This window comes from Harpia harpyja, chromosome 3 (genome assembly GCF_026419915.1).
Source record: "Harpia harpyja isolate bHarHar1 chromosome 3, bHarHar1 primary haplotype, whole genome shotgun sequence".
Classification (NCBI taxonomy): Eukaryota; Metazoa; Chordata; class Aves; order Accipitriformes; family Accipitridae; genus Harpia; species Harpia harpyja.
The window spans coordinates 10,676,472-10,702,582 of NC_068942.1; the positions used below are offsets into that span (position 1 = coordinate 10,676,472).

Here is a 26,111-nt window from a genome sequence, read left to right on the forward strand (position 1 = left end):
AGAGCTGAGGAGGAACAGACGCCTCATTAAGGACTGGTCTAATTCCAGGCATCAAGGCAATCTTCCTTGTAAGAAACTCAGGGCTTGTGTTCAGAGTCACAAGCCACCCAGTTTGGTCATACTGAGAAATCAAGCCGTGAGCAGTGGCAGGTAACTGACAGGTTTTTAGATGGTAAAAATCACATTTAGTAACATCTGGGCCTTACAACATTTAGGGAAGGGGACTTTCCACAGCTAACAGCACTGAGGAGCCAAACACTACAGGAACTTTGAAAACAAGTGGGGACATCAAAAATATGTTAAGCGATTTATCATGGACCTGGGGAAGAAGATGGTTAAACTGAGAGAAAGGAAAGATACTAATGGAGGAAGACAGATATTCAGAAGGGGAAGAGACACCTAAGGAAAAAGTTGCAGGGAGCAGAAAACCAAAAACAAAGGACAAAAAAAATTTAAAATGGAAGAATAGCAGATATACTTAGGTGAAAACAGCTCAGCTGGAGTGCCACGGGGACGATCCCTGCCTCACTGCAGCTTTCAATAAACACACATCAGCTTGCGTGAACCTTGGATGGAGGAGCGTGTTTGTGCTGCGGACAGCCCCACGAGGAGCAGCCCGAGGAGGTGGGCTCCCAGCGCAAGGGTACCGAGGCAGGTGAGGTGCAGCAGCCGAGCCCCCTGGTGCGCTCCACTTGCTCCCTGCTCGGCGTTTGCAGCGAGTGTAACGTTAGCAGCAGCTGTTTCAATAATGTTTTAAACCTTCCTGCCCTCCTTTTCAGAGCTCCAACATGCAGATTCAAATCTCTGGACATTCACAAGCAATTATTTTCTAATGATACTAGAAGCAAAGCTTCCAGTCCTACAGCTTCAAAAAACCCTGCCCAGCCATGCTCTGCTGTTGACCTTTTCAAGACCTAAATACATATGAGATACCTAAATTAGATAATTGGCCAAGTATAATGCTGGTGTAAGCCGGAGGCCTTTTACCAGAGGTGACACAGGTTCCCTCTAAGCAGGAGAGAAACCGCAGGAACTCCATCCTTGCTGGTTTGCCCCCTGTGTTCAAAAGCTTCTCTGATGCTCGCTCCTCTCCTGATTTTGTGTGATTTTATTCATGCGCATCCCAGTGTTAGGTTTCACAGTGGATGTGCTTAGCTGTACAAACTGTGCCAACTGAGCTTACCGGAATGGCAATGTTGTGCAGGAGATGGTACTTTTGCAAGGGCAGCCCCAATTTCCTATTTTCCACTGTTGCATGAGAACAGCCTATCATGCCGTATAAGATATAAATGTTTTGTGGCCTTGCAGATAAACTAGATAGACAGCCGATCCATCATCATGACTCCACATCACCACCATGGTGAAGGGATAAGGAGCGAAAGCTGATGGCTTCTGCACAACAAACAAACAAGCACAGAGACAGTGTTTGCTCATTTCAATGTGCAAAGCTGACTTGTTTAAATATGAATATGTTGCTTATAGCCAAATTTTAGTGACAGCAGCCCCGTGGCATCTATCACTGTTTGCACGTTTGCTAAAAGTAGTCACATTGTCTCTGGATTTTTTCAGATGCCACATCTGCAGGTAGTTTTCGCTCCCTCCACCCCATCTCTATATGTTACCGTTTCCTCCACCCTCCAGGGTATATTGTGCTCAGGAAGATACTAACCACATGGTTTCAGAAACACCTGAAATCACTTCCCCGTCCTCACCAAAAGTCTGTGCCCTTTTCTTTCTCTTCTCCTCTCACTTGCTCTCTTTCTCTATCACACTTACAGGCAGGGGCACCAGGCACAGCTTCAAAATGCCCTCAGCGCCTTCACTGAAGAGTGAGGTTGTCTAAAAGGGAGCACACACTGTCGAGACGGCAGAGCGGTTTCTCTCAGACCAGATCGTGATACTCACTTCTTCTCCATTAACAGATAAGTGAGCGATTTTCTCTTCCCCCTGCCCCCAGCCTACAGCACGTTACAGATATGCTTTAGAATCAAAGCACTGGCTGGAGGAACTAACAAATCTTTTCCATTTCTAGGTTTTCACTGTATATATATTCAGATGGAGCATCTGTCTCAAATTCAGGGTGACCTGCCTTGAGTCAGTCTCCTTCCAGAGCTCACCCGGGCACTGTGTTTACAGCTATGAAAAGGAGCAAATTCCACCCAGGAAACAAGCAGCAGTGAGAAAACACACAACGTGAAATCTAAACATTTCTGGTTCCCTCTGAGTGTTGCAATCCAGGCACTCTCCAAATCCCTCTTCTAAGACAGAGCTACGCAATGTTCCTGGAGGATCAGCAAGGTCCAGGCTATTTGGGATTTGCCCTCTTCGCAGTTTTCTAACCCTGAGAGCACTGGGAGGCCCCCATGCCCACAGAAGCTTGGCCCTCCAGCATAAGTACCTGCATTCATCCAGATGGATTTTGGTGCAGGACCAGGGCTTTGCACAGCAGGGATGTGGTACCTCCACAACACTCCTGCTGTGGTGGTGCACCGTGGTATCGATGTGCTGCCACTCTGCCACTCAAAAAGGGGCTCTGAAAATAAAAGGCAGATTCCCCAGGCCACGCAGGATTTTGCTAGCTCAGCACCTAGGAACCTGCAGAGACCATGAACCGCAGCGCCCATCCGTCCACAAACATTCAAAAAGGCATTTTGCCTCCTGCATGCAATGTACCTGCACTAGTGGCAATCCTCAACATTTTACAGCAGAGCTATTTTCTCCGCTGTGTTAATCAGATTTGCTTTCAGCAGGTTTCTCTAGCAGCACAGGGGGTAAACTGGGCCAAACTCGTCTACATGATGGCTCCTCCCAGCACTCACACTGACTCAGCTGAGCTGGAGGCAAACAGCGGTGGGATTATAGTAAATTTGACGGAGGCAAGCACGGCCTGCTTTCCAAGAATGCGAGCAAGGTACTGCAGCTCACCCAAGCAGGCTGCTGCGGTCCGCTCAGCCCCCAACTCCTGGCTGAGCGCAGAAGGGGCCACAGAGGGACAGCAGCTCGGGGACACCCAAGGGACACATCTCTCCGGGGTGGCATTGGAGAGAAGAGCCACCACTTCTGTCACTGCAGCTGTGGTGACTTAGGGCAGCTGAGATTTCAGAGAGGTCTCCAAGGAAGGATTTTGATAACCAATGCAGACAAATATCTCCATTTATGTGGGGAGTATGTCAGCAGCCTCTGGTTATTTCCTTTCACTGACCACAGTGATCTCAAGCTAATCTTGTTTGAACTTTGGACAGCTTGCACTCATCCGGGCCGCAGCCGGGCTCGCCAGTGGGGAGACTTTCAGCCCTAGTTTGTGCTGGAGGAAAAAGGGACCTAAAGCTGGACTGCCGGACTGTGCAAGCACATCAGCTATAACCCCTCATTAAATGAACGTGGCGTGGTGAATAAGAAGGATGACAGCACAGAGCCCTGTGGCGATACACCCGCTGGGGAGAAAAGCACTTGCTCAACAGAGCCCCCTGCAATCTCTCCGAAAGGAAGAGATAGGAGATGCGTAAGATAAGGCTGAACACATTTTCCAGGCCCTGCACAACCCCTGTGCCTGTAAGGGTGTGCATGCTCTGGCCGAGGACGCCGTTCCTCCCTGGGCACGTGCTCTGGCACGGGCACCGCGTGCTGCGGGTGCGTGCACACCCGGGAGTCTCACCCGCGTGCTTTTCTCATGGCACTCCGTGCTTCCAGTTTGAAGAAGAGACTGGATCCTGAAGGACCTGGCGATTCACATGAGGTACAGTCCCAGAGACTTATTAATACAAAGTGAAAAATAACTGATAAGAGAAGCATTTACCATTTCTCTCTACTGAGTCAATCTCTTAGCTCTTTAATATTTCAGTTTCCAGCATCCTTCAGCCCTTATGACTTGGTGCTGGGCCAGCTGTAACGCGATACACGAGCACAATGTCCTAGCACTATCTTCCGACATTACATAAACCTGTGTTTGGGACAGATTCTCATCCACTTTGAGACTCCTTTGCACCATGCTGACAGCAGAAAGGGGCCACGAGCGTACATTACACACCCACCACCTTTTGAGACTTCTTTCTATTGCCAGAGTGATGTAAAGGCATTCCTGGCTCGAGCCAGAATCTGGCCCTTTGCTTAATGTGTTTAACAAATGAAGCTGCTGTTTGAATCCCAAAGACAGAGAGCGGGTCAGTAACCGAGTGAGCACCAAGCTCTTCTTCCCTTGGCAGTTGGGAATCCACGTTGTTAGACAGTGGAAATGTATTGGGAGTGTTAGCTTCCTAACCACAAAAAAATCTCTCAGAAAATGACTGTTTCCTGTCTTGACTAAGGAGACATTAATTTCAGTGGCATGTGCAGTAATGTTCATTGAGGACTGGCCACAGGTGGTCAATTATTCCTCTGCCTGTCTAGAAGAAGCATGTTTATTCCTCATAATAAAAAGTATTAGTACAATACAGAGTTTATTGCTCAATTAGGAAAGTGACATGCAAAGAGTTACAGCCTCTTGCGGAGAATACAGCTAGAAACAAATTTTTGCAGCGAGAAACGAATTTTTGCAGCTCAATGAAATACCACCCTCCTCCCCATCAGACACACAGAAACTACACAACTTAAGAGCTAACTGACAGGTATTTTAGGACCAATATTTAACTAGCCTGTACAACCAAATATTGTATTGTACATTAAAGTTCTAGACTATAATTGTGTTCCTTTCTCGGTTTAAAACATTTTTAATTGATCATTCAGGCACTGATTAAAAAAAAAAGCACAGAATTGAATTTTGGTCCTGAGCATAAACAAAGCTGTGCATTGAGCAGAATTTGATAACACTGTATACACGTACACTTTGATCACTGTGGGATCCACACTCACTGCTCTGCTTGCTTCAGTTACTATGCATTGCCTGGGCAGTCAAATTGTTTTTAAATACCTAAAAGTAAACCTTGGAACCTGTTTTCTCCTATTGTGTCATATAATAATTCATAATAAATGAACTTCTCTGCAAATACCAAGGGTCCTCTTGTTAGCTATTTGGAGTAAAACACAACATTAAAAATAGATATCGCTTTGCACTTCTAACATTTTAATCTCAATCTCAAATTGCATGCAAAGGCAATTAAATGACAGCATCCACATTTCAAAGCTGGAGACCAGATATCTAACACAATGTTAGCAGATAGCTAACTTCAAGCATACTAGCAGTCCCTCTGCTTGAATTGAATGGCTCTACGTGCAAGCTTGAAGTTAGACACATGCAGAAATACACAGTTCAACTGATGGCTGTAGCTATCAAAAATGTAGGTGTCATATGGCAGGCATTTATCTAGTTAATGAACAGATATAGGCACATCTAAAGGTGGTTTAACCAATCCTAAATCAGCACCTAATTATTTTAAGTAAATCACACTCTAGAAGTACTTGCCTTCCTCTGTTAACTGTCAATGGGACCTAGCGAGAGAGTCCAGCCCAGATACCAAATACTGAGATGCTACAGCTAGGCATGTGAACCGAACCGTGTCCTAAACCAAAGGGTGCTGTGGAACTGGGAAGAAACGTGGCACAGCTGAAAACCAGACTGAAACATCCATTGCCTCACTGTGAGTGCAACTGAGAGCAATGTCTGACCACCTGAATCCCACAGGAGTGTAATCCTGAGGGATATCAAGCACAAGGAGACATGCACGCTCCTTAAAAACAGAAGTAACCTCCGGCATGATGAAGGTTTCACTGAAGTTGTTGACGCTAGTTTGGCACAAGGTGTACAGCATGGAAATAATTCAGATTATGATGAGCGAAATGGACCCTGCTTCTAAAGAAGAGCTGTGCTCAAGATATTGCTGCACATTGATCTGCATCTACACCCACCGGAAAGACCCCAGCCTGCAAATGAAAGCATGAACAAGAAAACTTTGTGTAAGGAAAAGGACATTTCTTCTCAGAGAGAGAGACAACAGCACACTGAAATCACACTGTGCAAGACAACATTTATAAAAATGTTGAGAGATATCACCCCCCATTTGACTTATGGAGCCATCAAAAGCTCACTTCCACAGAGCATTTTTGGACCCTTTAGTTGACTAAATCACCAATTTAGAATCTGTCAGACTTCATTATGCAGATTAAGAGTCTGTGCTTGGTTTCATTTGTTATGCATTAATAAGAGAGCATTGGTGACTATCCTCTCGCACAACCAACGCCTTTCTGCCATTACATAGTAAATTTTGTTCTTTCTAGCGTTCGAAAAAAACCTCAACACAACAGCAACACGGCTTAGTTGCTATGCAAAGACTTAGAGCCACTGCATAGGGATCAGTTCCAGAGTTTGGTTTGATTCGAACCAAGCCAGGCAAATTATGCCTGGATGTGATGTGAAGAGGTTTTCCTGCTTGCCTGTTTCTCTCGTCTACAGGTGAAGCGTGTGCTCAGGCCAGACCAGCCCCGGGATCCCCACAACCCTGCGCGATCCCGATGCGCGTTTACTGCCTTCCAACTCGATGCCTGGTGCAGTTAAAATACTCAGTACCAACAGGCAGATTTATTATGAATGCTGGTAGGGATCTTTTTTCTCTCTCATTGACTAGATGTGACTCAAAAAGTTAATGGTAATTGCTCTCATCTTCATTTAGCAATGAGAGAGAGAGAGAAATGGGAGCAATTTGCAGATCTGAGAACAGGTCATTACAGGTGTGTTATATTAGTGTATTCATGAGCCCCCTGGGACAGCCATGCTGCGATATCCAATAACTTTCTTAATGTGTAATTACACACCATTGGACTATAATTGATTAATTGAAAAGAGAATGTAGGCAGATGCTAGGCCAAGGCTGCTGCTGCTCATTAAATGAATATGTCCTTGCTTCTTTTTAATAAGTTAAGTGAACTACTCAAAAGCAATTAAGTGAGAACTGAAATTCATTAGATTTTAAGTAATTATTGGTATTAACTTCCATAATAAAATGTAGGATTTATATTTTGGGGTTTTTTTTCCCATCCTGAAAGCAATATAATACATGTCACTGCTGAGATGTAAAAAAGGTGCCTGCTACAGGCAGCAGTGAGCCATAGATACACGCTCCTTGCAAACAGATCTTCTTCGGTGTGCCTTCAGATAACTGCGTGGTGTTAATCTGACTTTTGGGGATGTCATTCCTGGAAGCCCTGTACAGTCCTAGGGATTCCCAAAGAGAGGGGGCCACACACTCAATATCCCAGAGCACCCCCAAGCCTCCCTGCAGTCCAGCTGAATGGTGGCCAGGCTCTTCTCAACCCTCCTTCCCACGGGCTGGATCTTAACTCTGAGAAATAAAAAGAGCATGGCCTCCCGATTTTCAAAATCCTACTCTTTTACTGCTGTATGTTGGCTCTCAAAGGGGTCAAAGCCTTCAGACTTTTTTCCTTTTTAATGGGGAGGACAACGCATGCAGCAAGATGAGACATAAGCCAACTGCACCATTACAGAAAGTCACACTGGTCTACGTAAGCATCTTTTCAGACCTGACAAAACCCGTTCTCATTAACACCCTGCATGAGTGAGAGCCAGGCTCAGAGGTGCAAAAGGACCTGAGCAGCAGGGGACTAAAGCCAGTTTTCTGGCCTGACCTGTGCTGCAGGTACGGCCGTGGCGAGATGCGGTGCGAGGGACGGCTCCTCCCAGGTAGCTGCCAAGGTGCCCCGCGGGCCCGACTGAGTCATCTGCATCTCCTGCACAGACCCCAGGAAGAAAATATTTATAGTTCTGGGTGATGACTTTGGAAATTTTATTTCCAGTTTATGTGGAAGGAAATCCGATGAATTTTATTTCACCGCACTTCACTTCCTTTGGAACAAGGCATATCTTTATTCTTTAATGTTCTATAAAAACTGTCTGAGTTTTATTTAAATTGGTTATGAATGCCAGTTTCATAAAGCAAAGCCACAATTCACAACTGGTTTTCTTTCCAAGGGATACAAACCTGCTTTTTTTTTCCACTTTTACAGAGGTATGGGTGGGGGGATGGCTGACAATTTTTTTCAGGCTTTTTTACTTTAAAATTTTTTTAAATCATTATTAAGAAGTAGCTTGCTAAAAAATGCATTTTCAGCTAGCAGTTTCTTAACTTTTTACTTGTTTAAATTCCCGGTCAATGAAAAGATTGGTATTTTTGTAAGCCATTTTTGAAAAAGCAATTTTTCAACGAGAATATGCTTAATATGAAAATTATAACTTCAGTAAACACATCAAATAAGGAAAGCAAAGAGTAAAAATACAGTAATACAACACAGTATTGCAACTGTGAGAAATTAGGGTTGGAGAAATTATTCAGAGGTCACCAGTAATCGCACATTTATTAATAAAAATTTTAATGCTTGTTCTGGGAAGGAAGATGACAGAATTTGAGCTGTAATGGGATTTTAATTATTCTCCTTTTTAACAAATGCATTTTGCTTCTGTTTTGAAATAATAATAATATTAACAGTGATGTTAAACATTAGAAAACATGTCTCCTTCTGAGGAAAGGCAGGCTTGTGCTCACGAAGTGTCAAGTGTCACATCCTAAAATAATGCTCGTGTATTGGTATGAAGGAAAATGCTAAACCAGAGACACTGGGGTGAAGTTGCTTGCTATTTCTAGCGTACCCGAGGCGAGTGCTGCGGGAAAGGGGATATAACTCGCTCTTGGCTCTGGGAGGCCAAACACCCACCGTCGGTAGCCATGGTCTTTCCCAAATCTGCCCTGTTCCCATTGCCCGTCTTCCCTTGCCACCTGCCCCTCTCCCTGTCACACCTTTTATTCCATCTCTTTAGCTCCCTGAATCGTCTTCCTTAATTCGGTTCACTGGACCAAAAAGGCGGGGATTATGTAGAGCTACTGGGGCTACCAGCCTGCTTGTGCAGGAAGCTGCATCCCTGGCCATGGGGGAGCTTCATTCCTTTTATCCCCATCCTTCTCCCTTCCTTATCCCTGCTCCCCAAGCTCCTGGGGATTTTATACCTTGTATTTTATGTGTCGCTGGGAACTGGCAGAGACTTACCCTCCTTGCTGCTCAGAAAGGTTAATGGCACTCCCCTGCCCACCTCTGCAGGAGGCGTGGGGAATCCCTCGCCCTCCTTAATGCTGTAGCTCACGGTCACTCACTAACCCCGAGTATAAACGGAGTGAGGTTTGGGTCTTATTTCCAGCAGAGCTGCTATCTCAGACTTGCTACGACAGGGTTGTATTTTCTGTAAGTTCCTACGGCTGGTCTCTGATTGCAGCCTTCAGCTTAAATACTATTAATAAAGATCATGTTTTCTGTGCTACAAATCAGCTGTTAGCTGGCCTACAGCAATTTTTGGTCAGAGAGGGGGAAAGATGTCTCAAAGCAATCGTTCATCTTCTCTTGCCTACAGAATACAGGGTGTCATTCAGAGCCTACTTAAAGTTAATGGGAGGAATCCTATTGATTTTGCTGGGCTTTGGATCAGAGGTTGTGGAGTCCTGATCATGGTGTGAGTCAAGAAAAAAAAGCATGTTTCTTTAGCAGGATGGTCGTGCAGGACAGGGGAAGGGGAACAGAGGGCCTGAAAGACCAAGGAAATCTCTCAAGACAGCTGAGAAGGTCTGCTGTGGCCCCAGGAACACGACCCAAACCTCCCGGGTCCGGCCCATGCTGCCGTAATGAGAGCAATGGCCTTCACTTCCATTCCGGGGTAGAAAAACATATAATTAAAAAGCAGGGCAAGAAAGACACAGCCCGTGCGCTGGGCAAGACAGTGGGCGCATTTGTTCTAAACCAGTAAATAAATCTGTGCAGACAGGCATAGAGCCTATCATTTCCCGGGGACGGCATATCGCGGGGCGGCTGGCAGGCTGCAGCTCTGTATTTGGTCCTGCATTATCCCGGCGAGATGCCTATCAGGGCGCAGCTGCCGAGGCAGCCAGAGCCCTGCGGGTGCCGACCTGCGCAGGCAGGCAGTGGGCAGGGACGGTCGGCCGGAGCCGGGTGTCAGGGCTCCCTTCTCCCCCTGGGGCTGCAAATCTGCCCGTGGGCTGAGCGCTGCCTTTTTTCAGTGTGTTTACTCAGTGCCCGTGGACTTCAACAGTCTAGGAGCGTGCGTAAGGTGAACACCACATAGCCCTTCGTCCGGCCTGGCAGCAATTAAGGACCAAAAAAAGGTGACACTAATTTTGCCTGGTTTGTTGCCCTTGCTTGAAAAGAAACAGAATGCAAGTTTTTTTGGCAAGGTTTTGGGGAGGTTCTTTTTAAAATATTCTGCTATAACTCATGAACAATTTAGTTTTTGAAAATGAAATGTTACAGGCGATTAGTCTATAATATGACCTAAGCCTCACTGTTATTTCAGTCACAAGAAAGGTTGAATTTCATGTGGCCAAGATTACTGAGGTTTTAAGAACATCAGTATCAATTCACTGCTACAATTGCTTTTCTCGATGTTTTTGTTCCAGAGCCATAACTGCCACTCTGACAGCTCTCTGTGCCTGATCCAAAGTCCCTGAAACCAACGGCGGGCTCTCTGTCAGCTGTTACGGGTTTTGCACAGCCATTTGCTCGAATCGCTGCATACACCACAGTGCAGCTGATGGAGCAGCACCAGTTGCTCTCAGACTGCGGTGGCAAACTGAGCAAGAAACTGATGAAATCCATTGGTAAACCACCAAAAAATAGCACCAGGGGTGAGATGCAGCAAACATCAAGTGATGCTGAAACAGTGCTAGGCACCACCGTGGAGGTTTTAATTCTCGGCAGGCTTGGCACCACTAGCTCCACGACCTGGAGCTCCACAGGGTGTCACAGGTCTCGTCCCCCTCTCCCATCCCACCTCTCCAGGGTGGCAAAATTGCCTCCTGACCGCAAGGTCAGTAACTTAAAGGCTAGGTGTGGCCCTGCATCCCTCAGAGATTGCTAGGCAGCAGTCCCGCTCCAGCTTTCTGGCTGAAAAAGCTCTGCGCATCCCAAAGCCTGGGCCAGGATGAAGGAAGCGTTCTGCCGCTCCCTCTGCCGGTTTGCACCTAACAGGGTGAAGGAAGAGCCAGGGAGAGCTACAAAGGGAAGAAGAGCCTTTGCTGTCTCTCTCCTTGCTGCTAAGAATAAGGAGGCAGCATGGGAGACAAAAAGGGTGGAAAGCCAAGAGAAGGGATGAGCAAAGCTATCTCCCCCTAATTCAGTCCTTTGAAGGCACTGTGATTATAAATGGATGGAGAGGTATTTTCTTTTAATGCTGAAGCACTAACAGGCAGCAGTGTTGCTTGACACTGGGGCACAGGGAACAGGACAGGTACCTTAAAAAAAAAAGAATTCAAACCTCACTTTCTGAAACCAAAACTCTCATGGCCTCCAAAGGATACCAATATGTATATTTACATTTAATTTGACTACAACTACAAAACCTACTGGCCTCATCTGACCACAAATATTCTCAGTGCTTTTTAAAATCAGTCTTGTAGGTATGAAATCTTTCCCATATTCCAGTACCGTAACACTGAGGTTAACCTGCCGGCATCCTTGCTGCCCTGTCCGGATGCCCCACACGTGCCATGCTTCCTGACCCTGCCTCTAGCGCTGGAACAGCAGAGCAAAGCAACATGACTTCAACTGAAGCATCAGCTGTAGCTCTGGCTCCTCTCAGCCTTGCCATAGCCTCCCCAAAGGCCTTTTTTTCATAGGAGAGTATTCTACCTTTCATGTTTCAGTTGTAGTTGTGTTTTCAGAGCTTTCTCTGCCTCTTTTTCTTAGTGATTAAAGATAACTGGCCGTAGGTGAGTTTGCATTAAATCCAATAACAAGCATGTTTTATTTTGTGTCTTTTACATAACAGCTTCCAAGCACCAGGACTACCTGATAATTCATCGCATACTGGACTCACAAATTTATCCTCCCAGAGCAGAACTACTAGGAGCAGGCTTTTTGATTCCAAGGAGAAAAAGATCATGATTTTACTGCAGGAAAACCATGGATCACAGCTGGGTGTGAGACTGGAAATGAAATTTTTTTCAGGGTGTTTATGTTTTGTTTGGTTATTTGTTTGCTTTACATATAATCCTATAGCGGTGGGTGGTACTCAGATCATCTCCATAAACAAATGATCTGGAAAGCAACCTGGTGTTTAATTTCCTTAACCCATCAAACCCTCCTTTGCTCATACAGCAGCATGCCAATCTGAAACCTTGACTCAATATTCTGGGTAACTGGAGGGAGGGGGGAGGATGAACTGTTGGTTTTTCTTTCCCACTTTTGTTAAAAGGCATCCAAGCATGGCTCTTCCTACCCTGACTAACCTGGGTAGGTGCCAGATTGATTTTTCCTTTCTCTAGGCAATGGCTCAGGAATTTCAGCCGGCTAGAGCCGGGGCTGTGGGCTTTTCACTGGCCTTTTCACTCCAGCCTACCCTTTCTCCGCAGCTAATCCCATCTCACTCCCCACATCCACTATTAGCTGGACTGTACTGCTCCTTGACAATCAGCTTCCAGAGGACTAAATTCTGCCTTTTCCTTCTGGAAACAAAGAGCTGTGCCCGAAAGAAAAGCTTCCAGCCACTCGTGGAATAAGAAATTAAAATCCTGAGGCAGCGCCTATGGGAGAAGAGTGGATGGCTGGCCAAGACAGCATGCTGGCCTGGCTCTTCAAAAATAAATTTGTTTTATGTGGTTCCTGGTACTCATCGTGGGTAGCTAAACTTAAGAAAACATGATTCTCAAAAATACTGAAAAGTTCACAAGGAAAATTTGATGTCCTCACTGACTAGAGCACCTTAACCACTTTGTTTCCTGTGCTCTACGACAAACGGCACGACACGACGTATCTGGATTTAGCGCAGGAAGTGAACACCCTAACCTAATCCCATAACTGCACAATGGCTTTCTACACCAACCAAAATCTTTAATTGTCACTGCTTTTCTTGACGCTCAGAACTACCGTAAGCACTTCAGGGGTTTCTTTTGCCTAAATTATACCTCTTTCTTCCTCCTACTTCCTATCAAGCTCGCTCTCTCAAAAAAACCCCAAATAGCTGAGTTGTACCTCACTACCCAAATTATCTCCTCTTCTGAGGAGTAAGCAATGAAGAAAGCATACAATTTGTAACACTCTATGTTACTACGCTTTCAAATCTCTCCAAGGACTGAGGATTTAAAGCTTGCTGTGTGTGCCTGTGACCTGGGATGTTAAGATTCAGCCGGTGTAGCACGGTTCTTGCGGGAGAGCCCTGGCACACAGACCCCAGCAGCAGCACCCCAGCCCCTGGATCCTGCCTGGCAGCACCCTCCCAGCACAGGCATTTCCCAGACAGAGGAGCCTGTGCTTGCCGGAACAAACCTTGCTGGAAAATGGCAGCTGAACCCTAAAGCAAAGAAAGCACTTTTGAGCCGAAGCCTCCAATTTCACCTGACAGGCTATTACAGTACTTACTCTCAACTGCACTGAGAAAACTCCAAGGATTTCCCAATTCTCAAAAGCATAACCAAGTTTCAGTTTCTTTCATTTAAAAAATCTCAGCTTTTTGCTCAGCCAGCATCTGACTTGCACTGTTAGAATCTGGGTAAGTTTTTACCATCGGGAAAATGGTTTTTTTAGAGGAAGCAGCTGTGCCCACTCCTTTCTTTCATATTTTTTTTCCCCTCTCCCCTCCCAAGGAGACAATTCCTAGCATAAACGTAGAAATACTGACTAGCCTTTAGGAGAAAGATGCTGTCTTAATGGCCAGTTCCTGTGAAATTTGCTTTACTCTCAAGCACATTTTAATATAGCATTGTTTCCCAAAAAGTAAAAATACAGAAAGAAAACCACTACCTCACTGTGAAACATGTAGCATCTTCGACAAATAACACTAGTTCCCCCACCACCAAAGCCTAGGCTCAACATCATATTTTCACTGAAAGTTCCTAAAATACATCTTTAAAGATAGCAGAGGCACATATTCATTATTTTTCTACTATTTTTTTCACATACAAATTGAGTACAGATTACATCCCTGCCAATTTTGTTTCCAATAGCATAGGAAAAATAAAACTATGACAAATTGCTTTTATTACTTCCTTAAACAAGAACTGAAACTTGTCCAAAAAAGCACATGGAAGACTAACTTGGATGACTTGAGCTTTTGCCAGGTACAGGAGTGATATAATAATGCAAAAACTTAAATGCATATTAATAGAGGAATAATTAACTGGGCATTAAAAGAGTGCTTGATTTTAATAGCACAAAGAGGGTTAATTGGTTCATTGCTTGCTTGCACTAAAAATAAAGCAGATTTTTCAATCAAAATAATACATGACTTATTTTATATCGTGTTGTCTCCCAACTCTAGTCCTGAACTCCTCCAACACCAAGAAGCCCTATTGACTTTGGGGGCATCTTGGTGTGCCGTGATGCTTCGTCAGGCCTGATTTGACCAGTGGCACAGTAATTAAGCATGGCCTTGAAGAAACAGTTTCACTTATTTGGCACAAGAATTGTGACTGCACCAGGGAATCGCTTTTTGTGTTTGTCTAGTTTCCTCCCCTTAGGACGTAACCCTGCTGCCCCTGAAACCAACAGGAACTTTGCAAGGGGTTTAAGAGGAAGCAAGATCAGGTCTTATGGGTCACGTTGCTTTTGGCTGGGAAGAATCATAGTGGGAACAAACTGACCCTTTCTAGTGACACCTGTGGCTCTAAAAAGCACTGTCATTACCTAACTGGGGGTTGGCTCAGCACAGGGGATGCCTGGGCAGTAGGAGAGCCTGTGGGCCCACTAGTGCAGGTGTGGCCGAGATGCTCTGCACTCCTTGGGCTGCTGCCCTCCGGTCCTGGCTTCTCTGATCAACTGCCTGAATCTGGGGGCCAGCTTCAGCACGGCGTTACGTCAGCTCATCACCTCGACTTCGCTGGATGTCGCACCTGGGACACCAAGATTAGCATTTGGCCCTGCATCCTCTACAGGAGAGGCAGACACGGGTTTTAATGCAGAGGAAACACAGCTTGCTCCTCCACCACCACCCACCTCTTCTATAGTTATAACGAAAAAAAAACGTGTTGTTGTTTCAAAATATAACCCCGTGTTCTGACTCTCCACAAATATTTCCATTTAGCCAAACGATACATTTTACTTAAATACAGCCGAGAAGAAAGGCGAATGCGAGGGAGAGATCTACCAATTCATTTAAAACTCTCTTTACGAAAGCCATGCGTGAATCTCTCTTAAATGTATTACAATTCATTCTCTGTTTACTTTAGGCAAACAGAAAAACTCATTGTGGAGCACTCATTTTCGCAAGCTAATCAAGAACATTAGGTCCCAACAGATTCATTTAATAGAAATATAATAAGCATTCCTGCTTGCTTTTAATTGTGCCTAGCTGCAAATGCTAAAATGAACAGCAAATTAACCCTGCCTTGGAACAGAGATCTTTTCACAGCTGATATCATCTCTCTTACGGCTTGTAAACACTCCAGGCTCCCTGTGTGTGCTTTCCTGGCTTTTGCTCTTTCCCCGCAGCAGAGGAGAGGAGTGGAGAGGAGAGGATGCTCCCGCCTGCATGCAGCTAGGAAGGGGAGGAATAGGAGAGCTCTAAAGGGAGTACTGCGTGGCAGCAGAACAAAACATGGTGCCGCCGCCCGAATACATGGCAGAGCTAAAAGGTGGATGGGAGAGTGAGTTTTGGGGCTCCTCGGGGGGGGGGGGGGCTTTTCGTGCATCACCAGCCACTCCCTGCATGGCTCTCCCTGATTTACCGTGTGACACAAGGTAGTACGACAAGGCCATTCACGTGCTGTCATCAAATATAAGAGAGTTTTCAAGCAATTTGAGATCTTAAATTGTTCACGGATAGCAGAACTAGCATTAGAACGCTAAACAGGAAAAAAAAACCTATGATATTTCATAATGTATGTCATAATGAACAAAAGCCTTTCAAAAAAAAAAAAACTGTTTTCACTGTGCTAAAGTAACAAACTAGACTTGTTGTAAGTATGTTATTCTTACAAGTAGTTCGCAGTTATTCTTGAAGGCAAGTCTTGGAGTTTCCTTAGCATAGTGCTGCTGGGGAAAATTTTCAGCATGTCCATCTTCATCTCTAGCCTGAAGGGAAATATAATGGCCTATTTAGGGACTTACAAATAATGGAAGGAAAAAAAAAAATAGCTAAAAGCATAACAGCTCAGATCATTAAAACAGACGGGAATCCCAAAATATAACATTATTAGAAAGATTCTTTAAATACGCAGTACACCTTTTAGATATGAGAACTTGGGATGCTGTTTTCTTACATAGCTTAGGTTGAACATGCAAATTCATTGTGGTGTAATAATTAGAACAACAAAAGACAAACCCAAAATCAAATATTTGAGCTGGAAAGTGTGAGTAACTCAGGGTTTCAATTTACTCCATTGCATTTTTCAGGATTACATTACATACGTACTCGTTTAAACTTTTTGACATGCTTAAGCAATCCCTAGATAATGTACTTGTATTTTCAGTTTAACAGCAAGGCCAAAAAAAATAAATAAGTTTTCATACTCATAACTTACATGTAATACTACTATAGATAAATGGATTCCCCCTCCATGTTTAAGTGAAGCTTTGAAAGGAGCAATCATCTAGTGAGAACAATGATCCTTCAGTCAAATGCGGTCAAAATATTTAATGACAAAGATGCATTAAAAGTTACCAGTTATTTGGAACTACGCTGTTAATTGAGAAAGCTGAAGTTTAAATGGAGACATTACCAGAGCCCATTAGCAATCCTGCTTGCAGATAGTATTTTTCCCTTCTCATCTACAGCGTTTTCTGCTTTGGAGTTAAAGCAAAAGGGAGAAGCAGGTGAAAGGAGGAGTGTCAGCAATACACTCATTACACTGTTCATTTGAGTGACACTTGCACTCCGTTCCGCTCCATCTCATCTGATCCCTGACTGTTCGCTCTCTCCCTCTCGCAGCCTCCCGAAATTCACAGCTGAGCTGTCTCCCTCACATATGGCTTGCATATAATTATGCACATTCCATTTTACACTGCATTAAAATGATGAGCTCCTGGCTCCCTGCCAACCTATTTAAATCAGCCCCTGCCCGAAGAAGCTGGGGAGAGGAGGAGGGCAGAGGGGGGGGCAACCGGAGCAGGGGGGACGATGAGGGGAGCAGGCGGAGGCGACGGGGCGAGGAGCAGGTAGTCCTGCTCCCCGTCCCTCCAGCTGCCGCGCGTCCCCGTCCCCGTCCCCGTCCCCCTCCCCAGGGTGGGGGGGTCCAGGGATGCCCGGGTGCGATGCAGGCACTGCGGCAGCGCTGGCGTATCGTTCCCCCCTCGTGCGGCGTAAACTGCCTGTCGTTGTGTGTCACACTCCCGGCGCCCAGGCCTTTTCAGCGTTGGCATTTATGAAAGATATTTACACCTTGTAGGCTCTACGGCTTGTTTGCCTTCAAATAGGCTTCCGCCTCTCCCTGGGGGGACGGGGTGGGAAAGGGGAGCCATGGGTTAACAGCACCGGGGGTTTTTAGGAAAACATGAAGGGATTGCACCGCATCGAAAGCCCGTTGACTCCAGCGGGCTTTGACTTGGGCCTCTGCTTGTCAGCCATGGGGTGTGAACAAACTCTGCCCAACAGAAAATACCATTTTTAGAAGTGCTAAGTTTGCCCAAAAGTGTGTTTGGAGTAGTACCTACAATTGATGATTATTACAAGAAGCGGGAAGTGGGAAACGAGTTTATTCTGTACGTTTCCTAGCAGCTTACAGGTGTTTTCTTTCACTGCCCTCAATAGCTGCAGGGTGGAAAATGTCTAAAATTTTTCCTTCAAACCACAAGGAAGAGGCAGAGCATTCCTGAGCACCTGAAACGACTCCTATATTGACAAAGGTTTAAATATATTCTTCTAATTATTAGTTTGAAACTGAAACCTCTCTCACACAATAAATCTACTTCCCATGCTGCGTGGAATACAAAGTCCAAATTTGACTGTGTTTTGTAAAAAAACCCCCAATTCTCATTTTGAAAACAAACTTTGTCTTTTCCTGTTCTCCATGAAAGAATACAGGCAACTCGCTGAAGCTCTTCCAGGTCATCTAGGAGACAACTGGGGGACGAATGCCTTAAAAATGCCTTGCACAAATAGAAATGGACCTGTCAGCTCGAGATCACAGGTGCCAACGGGATGCTAAGTGACAGAGAGCCAGCAAGATGTTGCGTGGGGCACAGGTGTTGTGTAGGGCCCGGAATGCTATTGGTGCCCCCAGACCCCTGAAATTGTATCTTGGCACTATTCTAGACATTGTGCACATGACGGCTGGCACATTGTAACCTGCCAGTGACCCTTTGGAGCATTATCTTGGTGCACGCACACACCTTGTAAAATGAAATGGATATCAGGGTGTTTGTAATGCATGTGTCAAAATATAGAGACAAACCCCACCAACCTTGACCCGCTTACCAAAATTGCCAGTTACACAAAGATTATTCACCCCTGCTGATGGCAACATGCCCCCCCTCCTTCTGATCCAAACCTTATTTTATTTAACTTCGGACGTCACCAAAATTTCCTAGTCTCAAAACCAGTCTAGCTACATAATGCTATAATTTACTAAAGCAGCAAAAGTATACCTAGTTTAGCTAGCTGGTTTCCATTGTAAAAAATACCTATTCTCAGCAGTCAGGGCTAATTCTCCAGTTGCTTTCCATTAATTCATTACTACCATCTTCCAGTTGTAAATAATTTGCAGAAGGAAACACTCTTACAATGTTCAGCACTGTTCTAAGCGTATTAAAAAACTGGCTCAGAGTTTATCTTGCCATGGTAATATTGTGATACGCCTGTATCTACACTGACTCACTCTCAATCGCTGCTGCACACCAGTAAGCGACCGCCTCAGCTCCCCCGCATCTCGACCTCACTCACAGCAGGCTGGCATCTACAGCTTCTCCATCAGGTCTGCCTGCCATGGCATGTATTTCACCTGCTATTGTTTAAAAGGAAGCAACTGAAAAAAATCCAAGCCAAACCTGTGATCTTTCTGATTTTTTAAAATGCTTTTAAACTGCTGAAATCGTTACAGAAATGCTCTCATCAAAAAATGTATGTCCAAAACGCTAGATGCAATTGATTGCATATATGCAATATATGGTACAACTGTCCGCACAGCACATTTTGTTCCAGGACAAAAAAGGCTTCAGCTCCTGTTCTAAGGCCTGGGACCACGGTGAGCGCTGTTAGTTTTATCAGCGCAAACCTGCTGCAACTTCACTGTGGCAGCACCTCTCCTGGGATTTACTTAATCTTCTAATTCAATAGCCTCTACTGGCAGGCAGCCGCCTTCCCGTCAGCTGCATGGGATCCGAGAGGGAAACCTGCCCATCGCTGACCCTTGGGACGCCGGGCTGGACACTTGACAAAACCGGCGGCACTCACACCGCTCCCGGCAGAAGAGAGCACGTTACCCAAGGAGCAGCCTTGGCAAGGAAGATCTAGCGAGGAAACTGCAGTCGACTTGGTGGGGCTGGCTTGGCTGTAAGGTCAGCCTGATGACAGGTTGCGTGGGAAATCGTGGCCTTTAATTGCAGGTTAGATATCAGGAAACCCTTCTTAATGATAGGTACAGCAAAGCGCTGGAGCAGATTGCCTAAGGAGACTGTCAAAGCCCCATCACTGGAGTTTTTTAAGAGCAGATTAGGCAAACATCTGTCAGGAATGACACTCACAGAGTAGCTCCTGACATGGGGAAGCTGGACAGATGAGAACATCTCCCTTCCCAGGTCCCTTTTCCCCTCTGCTTTCTACCATTGAGCTTTGAAGGAAAATGTCAGGAGGGTAAGGAAAAAAAATTTTAAAAAAGAACAGAAAACAGGATCTGAAAGGACCTCTCTGAAAATAGCACAGCATTTGATGTTCAGAGATATGTGTACTCATTAATAAGTGCATGATGACAACTATCTTTGGCTACACAAACTGTGCTATCTGTTCGTAAGCCAGCCAGCCTGTATTTGTGAAAGATGCCAATAGTTTGGAAACAGACTATATATTAAGTCGAGATTCCCTTTTTTAACAAGACGGAGGAAGAACAACCTACAGCAGAATTTCCTCCTCCCTGAAGTGCATGGATATTTGTTTCTCCTTATTCTCAGTGAAAAATTATCTTGATCCAGACAGAGGATTTCTTAGCTTCGGTGTAAGTCTTTTGATGAAGCCTTAGCCTTGGGAGAGGAAATCTGTGCTTACATTTTAATATTAAGGGCAGGATCTTATGATAGTGTAAGTCACAAGGCAGGTTGAACAGAATAATTTCTTAAGATGGAACTTGTTAATGCAAAGCTTCCACTAAAATGGGACGATGCATTTGCAATGAAATCCTACTGCTCGGTCCACAAAGGTTTAATGCCACTTAACTGAAAACACCTAACATCTATTTTCTAAGAGCGATGGCCACTTGAGTAATGCAGAGTGACAGAATATTAGCCTGCTTACTCGGGATAAAATTGCCACCTAATTTCCATAAATGTCCTTTAAAACAGATGAAACATGGGACCGTTACCCCCAGACACATTAAATGCAGGCATTAGTTGAACGTCTCTGGTAAGACAAAAAAAAAGCTGCGAGAAATTGAACAGCACTGCTATAGAAGTGCAGATAACTGCGTCAAGGCTCCTGTCCCGTGGCGATGAACAGAGGAAGTTCACATCACCCTTAATACTATTGTGTCCGGAGGCTGGCTGCAGATGGGAACTGAAAGTCGTGTTTCTGTTTCCACCACAAAGGTTATCTCTCCCTTCACTGAAACTCGAAGGAAATCCTTGGGGAGACCCTAATCCTTGAAATTCTAGTTCCTGTGCATTTCTGTTGTCCCAGATAATCAATTGTCATGCTCTCTACATTCACTGTACCAGCAACGGTAAAAATAGTACTAAACTTCCATCTGTTGAGTATATTCTTCCCAGAAATATGAATGTACTTGCTGTGGGCTGGGGCAGCGGGGTAGCCCGATGTCAGGGTGCCAGGTCATGGCTCCATGCTGGGAGTGGAGCAGGGCCAGGGACGACGGTCCAGAGAGGACGTCCCTCATTCACCAACCCTGCAGTTATAGGAGTGAGTGAGCTCTCAGCTCGGGGAAAGTCCTCCCGCAGGGAAAGCTCCCACTAATGTTTGACAAGAGGTTTGCTCTTCACAAGGATTTCAGGATTTTCCTGATTCGTGGAGTGATGGAATAAGCGGTATTTGTATAAGCTTGTTGCCTCTCTCAGCTGCACTCTATTCACTGATCTCTACAGTTGTAATATTTTGCCACTCCAAGCCTCTAAAATCTTCTCAAGCTTTTTGAAAAAGTCCCAGGTATTTTGAAACATGTCAAAACAATGTTTCATAAAATCTCCCAAAACTCAGATCAGTAAAAATAAAGGACCTAAAATCACACTGGTTGTTTATTGCATTGTTATAATTTACATCCCACTAAAATCGAGGTTATCGCTTTTGTCTGACCTCCTGTGACCACCCCAAGTTAGAGGTGACCACCCTACCCAACGTTTCCCAGCCTGGGGTCTCTCTGCCAGCAGTGGTTCTCTGCACACTTGGTGGTGGTCTATGGAGAGCTTGCAGGTCACGTGCTACTAACTCCCCTTGTTTCCAGCTGCTAAAATGCATTTAAAGACAGCTAAAAATACATTAAATACTTTCCTAATGTTATTTTTCCATGTAAGCAACTGCTGTAGTCACCACAGGAATGTTATTCGATCGCCAAGGGGAGGGGAAGTGGTCCACGAGACAATCTGTCTACTGGAGGTGATCTACAAAGTTAAAAAGAAATTGGGAATATGCCCTCTTATAACTTCCTTATTAAGTATGCAGAGGAAAACCAGATGGGCTTTTGCTGACTTCTTTTGCTGCCTCCTCTCCTCTCCCCACACACGTCACCCCAACGCGCACACGAACACACGTACCAACACACACGTGCACATTTCCACCCGTTATTTAAGTTAGGAATTGAGATCTTGTCTACACTGGCGGAAGTCACCAGTGGATAGACACCAGCCGAACAATATCAGCGCGACAAGCAAAACCCTGGGACTGCGCGTGGCTCCTCCAGGTCCCGAGCAGAGGGTGCACCACTGGAGACAGCTTTCTGCCATTTTGTCGCCTGGGATCTATCCACAGCCTTCCTTGAAATCTCTCCCTGGCACTCAGCTGCTGCTGGCTCCTATATATTACAGTACAGACTCCACAGCTGCGGAGTCCCTTTCGCAGAGAGTGAAGTTATATGGTCACTGAGAAGGAGCAAAGATGTCCCGGCAAAGATGCAGTCCCTACGTAGAGCCTGAAGTTCAATTCCCTACAGGCATCCACAGCAAGAAAAGGCGTACCTATCGTTGGCGTACCTCTTGGTAAGAGCTGCTTATGCTTTACTGTGATATGTCCATCATACACAGTGACAAATCTGGACCCAAACTCTAACCTTTGTTCAAATTTTAGTTGCTATTTCAAAAATGAATACAAAATCTGAACGCAACACCACTAATGGCAGACTGGATTAGAAAAGCATCTTGAGTCCACATGTTTAGGAGAAGGTTTGGTGTGGAAATGCCTTCGGGAGCCAGTGATCTGGCTAGTGTGATTAAAAATGGAGAAAATACATAATTCAGAATATCCTGCAATCTTCTTCATTGTGCTAACAGAAAAAATACTCCCTGACTTCAAAAATAAACAGTCACCAGGTCAAACTTGCTATTCTAACCAAACCCAACCCACACCCCCTCATTGTCCCTTTCTGAACAGGTATAAAAACTCCTGGGAAACAGGCAGTTTTGCTGAGAAAAGCTGCCCCAGAAAAAATGCGTTACGATAAAGAAGGAGAAGGTGCCAATCTGTGGAATGATAGAGCAGTGTTTCTGAAATTATCCTCGTCAAAGCAACTGAGGAATGTCACGTTCATTTTCTTGCATAACTGAAGCACACTAAAAAATCCAAACAAATGTGCCTGAAAATCTGATAAATGGTTATTTATGGATCTTTTCTTTTTTTGAATAACGCTTGTCTTCCACAGGCTATGGCTCCTAATGGTCCAGCTTTATGTATTACATTTTTTGCTCAGAATTTCATGGTATAAAATTATCCACAGTTTATATTTAAAATGCAAGCTGCAAACTCTGTTATAATGTAAGTAATATTATAAGTGAATCAAAAGGAAGTACTAATAACAGTGCTACCCTACTGCCTGCTAAAGCCGTAACTTTCATCCTACTGCCTTTAAAAGTCACTCAAAACTTAGACAAAAAAAAAGGAAGAGTCAGCTTTCTGGATTCTACACACCTTTTTCTCCCCTTCCCCCAGTTTTGTTTCATATACATTATAGAATAACCCTGATTTCCTGCTGGACATCTCATCCTTCCAGGCAAAATCAGGATTTTCTTTATATACAGCTTGCAATGCTGTACATTTATAGCCCCTTCTACCACAGTCATAAAATACTTAGGAAAAACTGATGATTGCCTTCAGTTTTGCAATACATTCAGAAAGAGCAACTGAAGCAAAAAGAGCAGTGTCTACTGCCCTGGACCACTCTTCTAATTTTTATAGGAAGAGGAGTAGAAGGATTGAGACATTAAATGACTCGAGCCCACGAGCAAGTGAAGGTGGTCCAGCCTCGATCCAGTTGCTCGAGCAGGGAACTGCCTTATGCTGTCAAATGAAAACTCCCCATTAAACCTCATTTTCCCATTGCATTCCAGACTTACGCACCTTTTTCCTTCCTCTATCAGCTAATAACCAGGCAGTTTCTGCAGCTTTACTGGCTTCCGTGGCACTGCACTACCCTTTCCCTGACAGTTCACGGCATGGTGATATATGAGAAGTGTTCAGGTGGCTGCCTCAAAAGCTAATTTTTCAAACTGCACAAACCTTTACCCATATCATAAATTTTTAATAACCAGCTCCAAATTGCCAAAGAATAGATACGATAACAAACACACAACATGGAGATAATTTGAAATAAACTTTGTTTATTGTCCCTTTGAATGTTTCTTCGACAAGTCACAGCTGCATGGGACCCTCATAAAAGTGAGCCTATCCTACTAATCTCCCTTCTGATTCATGATAGGCCTGATCCAGAGACACTAATGGACCGTGCTTGACAGTTATTGCAACGTATTCAATATGCAGCCTAAAACATGGCTAGGAGAGAAATGAAAATATACTAGAGACTTCCCAGCAGATTCCATGTTTGTAATGGGTAGCTCACACCAGTGTAGCCGATAAGCTTTCCCTCTATCTTCACATTCCCTGCTTATTATAATTTATGAGATAAAAGCATTTTCCAAAGTATTCTGTGCGGTTCACTGTCAGGTAGCTCAAGTATCCCTTCTCACTGCTGCCATTTCTACAAGGGTTCCCCAGCACAGATGAGAGACTACTGTGCAGGGCAAGCACACATTTCCAATCAGCCTGCCAGAGAAGCAGGGAGGCAGAAAAACAAAACACAACACCAAGGGGAAAAAAGTAAAGGAAAAAAAAAATCCTCAAATGTTGGTTACAGTTAGCTAAGGCTCACAGACCAAACAAATCACTGTCCCTAATGAATTTGTTTCAATGCATCTGCTTATTTCAAGCTTTGGCGTTGTAAATACCAGAGCAACAATGCGGGTTTTCTCTGATTGCGGTGTCACATATATGATTAATCATCTTGACTCAGAGCATATTTTTTTAAAGCAATTGCAGGCTGGTTTAATGAACTCCTTTCCCACTGGCTTTTATAGACTAGTCATGATCAACATACCATTAAGATAAACCTCGCGCCCCATCCCTCCCCTCTCTGACAGCTTGCCTTATTTGCCTCACAACAGTCAATATCCAATTAAGAGGCAACGGATTTGATCGATACAGAAGGTAACAATAAGACTTAAACAGCTGGTAAATTCTACACATACTCTTTTTAATTCCCATCTTTGTGGTATATAAACAGTTCTGCACTTTGAATAAATGCGGAGAAGGAAAAACAATGACCAGATCTGGTTGGTAAAGCTTTCCCTCAAATAGGGAAATGCTTCCTTGTACCTGCAAGCTACTCCACAGCAATAAATGCTTGTCTGCGATCAGTGCAAGACAGGCAGGATCCTATTCTCTGTATTTTTTGTGGCCTTTGAAAGGGTGAAAATAGAAATCTCTCCCTGCTTTGGTTACAAGCAACATGTCACTTGGGCCATCCACACATGAAAATGGAGGGGCCGTAATATTATTAAAGCAATCATTTATCAGCCGGGTGAAGGGATGACTGGTCTGGAGAGGGGGGCAAAACCCAATAGGAACAGAGCATATGCAGGAGAAGGGGCAAGGAGAGGGTCAAAAGAAAGGAGGGGAAGCTTTGATACAAACGACATCTTCTACAACCTTAATATCATCTCCCAGTCTTTCTGCCCATGATGAATGGCTGCAATAAAAGGTGCGATAGTGGCAGTTATAAGCAGGACAAAAGCAAAACCTGGCTGGTGGTGAGGATTATTCATTGTAATTCCCAACAGCCCAGCTGGAGGTCAGGGACTCAGGTCACAATATCACTGCTGCCTTTGGGTCTAATACCAGGTACAGTACTTCTCCCTCCTCCCCCGCCACCTTTTTTTAAGGCTTTTATTCAAAGTTTTACTTTCAAAGACATTTTGCAGAGTAATAGGCTGATACAGTCCAAATGAGGTAGCCCTCCTTTTCCAGGATTTCCACTCTTCTTTAAAGAAGAAGAAGTCATGACCACAGGGGATGCCACGCTCTCACTGACAAACAGGACGTAACTCAAACACCTCTGAGCTTGCTCCCAATGCTGGCAGACGGTTATTTCTAAATCACAATGGCATGCCTGTGTCTTCCACTGCCCACTGCAACCCTCTGTCACCTGGAGGGATTCCAGTAACATATATCATGTCTAAAACGAGGAAACTGTCTGTTGAAACTCCTAAGAAAGTTCAGAGCACACAGATCTTTTCAGGCAATGGGAGGCAACCAACTATAATTTATCTTCCCAACTTGCCTTGGGATTTGAGAAGTCCCATTCTGAGTTTTCTCCTTTCTGTCATAGTAAGATGAAATGTGCTGAAAAACGCCTCTGTCTTCCCAGTTTCCTTCGCTACCATATTCCATGGGGAGCAGCTGCAGGTAGATCCTTGGCCAGGTTTCTGAGCCTAAAGGAATCCAATTCTAACTATTCCCAACAGTTTACTTCAGG

General features: G+C 44.6%; 1 protein-coding gene across 2 annotated transcripts in view; it reads right to left on the reverse strand.

Annotated features, from left to right (window-relative positions):
* SOBP (sine oculis binding protein homolog) overlaps nt 1–26,111 on the reverse strand; it is a 119,507-nt gene that overhangs the window by 36,587 nt on the left and 56,809 nt on the right. Inside the window, exon 5 of one of the 2 annotated variants that reach the window (XM_052781379.1) lies at nt 15,916–16,011. The exons of the other annotated variant lie outside the window; for it this stretch is intronic. Coding sequence (XP_052637339.1) covers nt 15,916–16,011 — 96 coding nt within the window. The remainder of the gene's footprint in view (nt 1–15,915; nt 16,012–26,111) is intronic. 2 annotated transcript variants of the gene reach the window in all.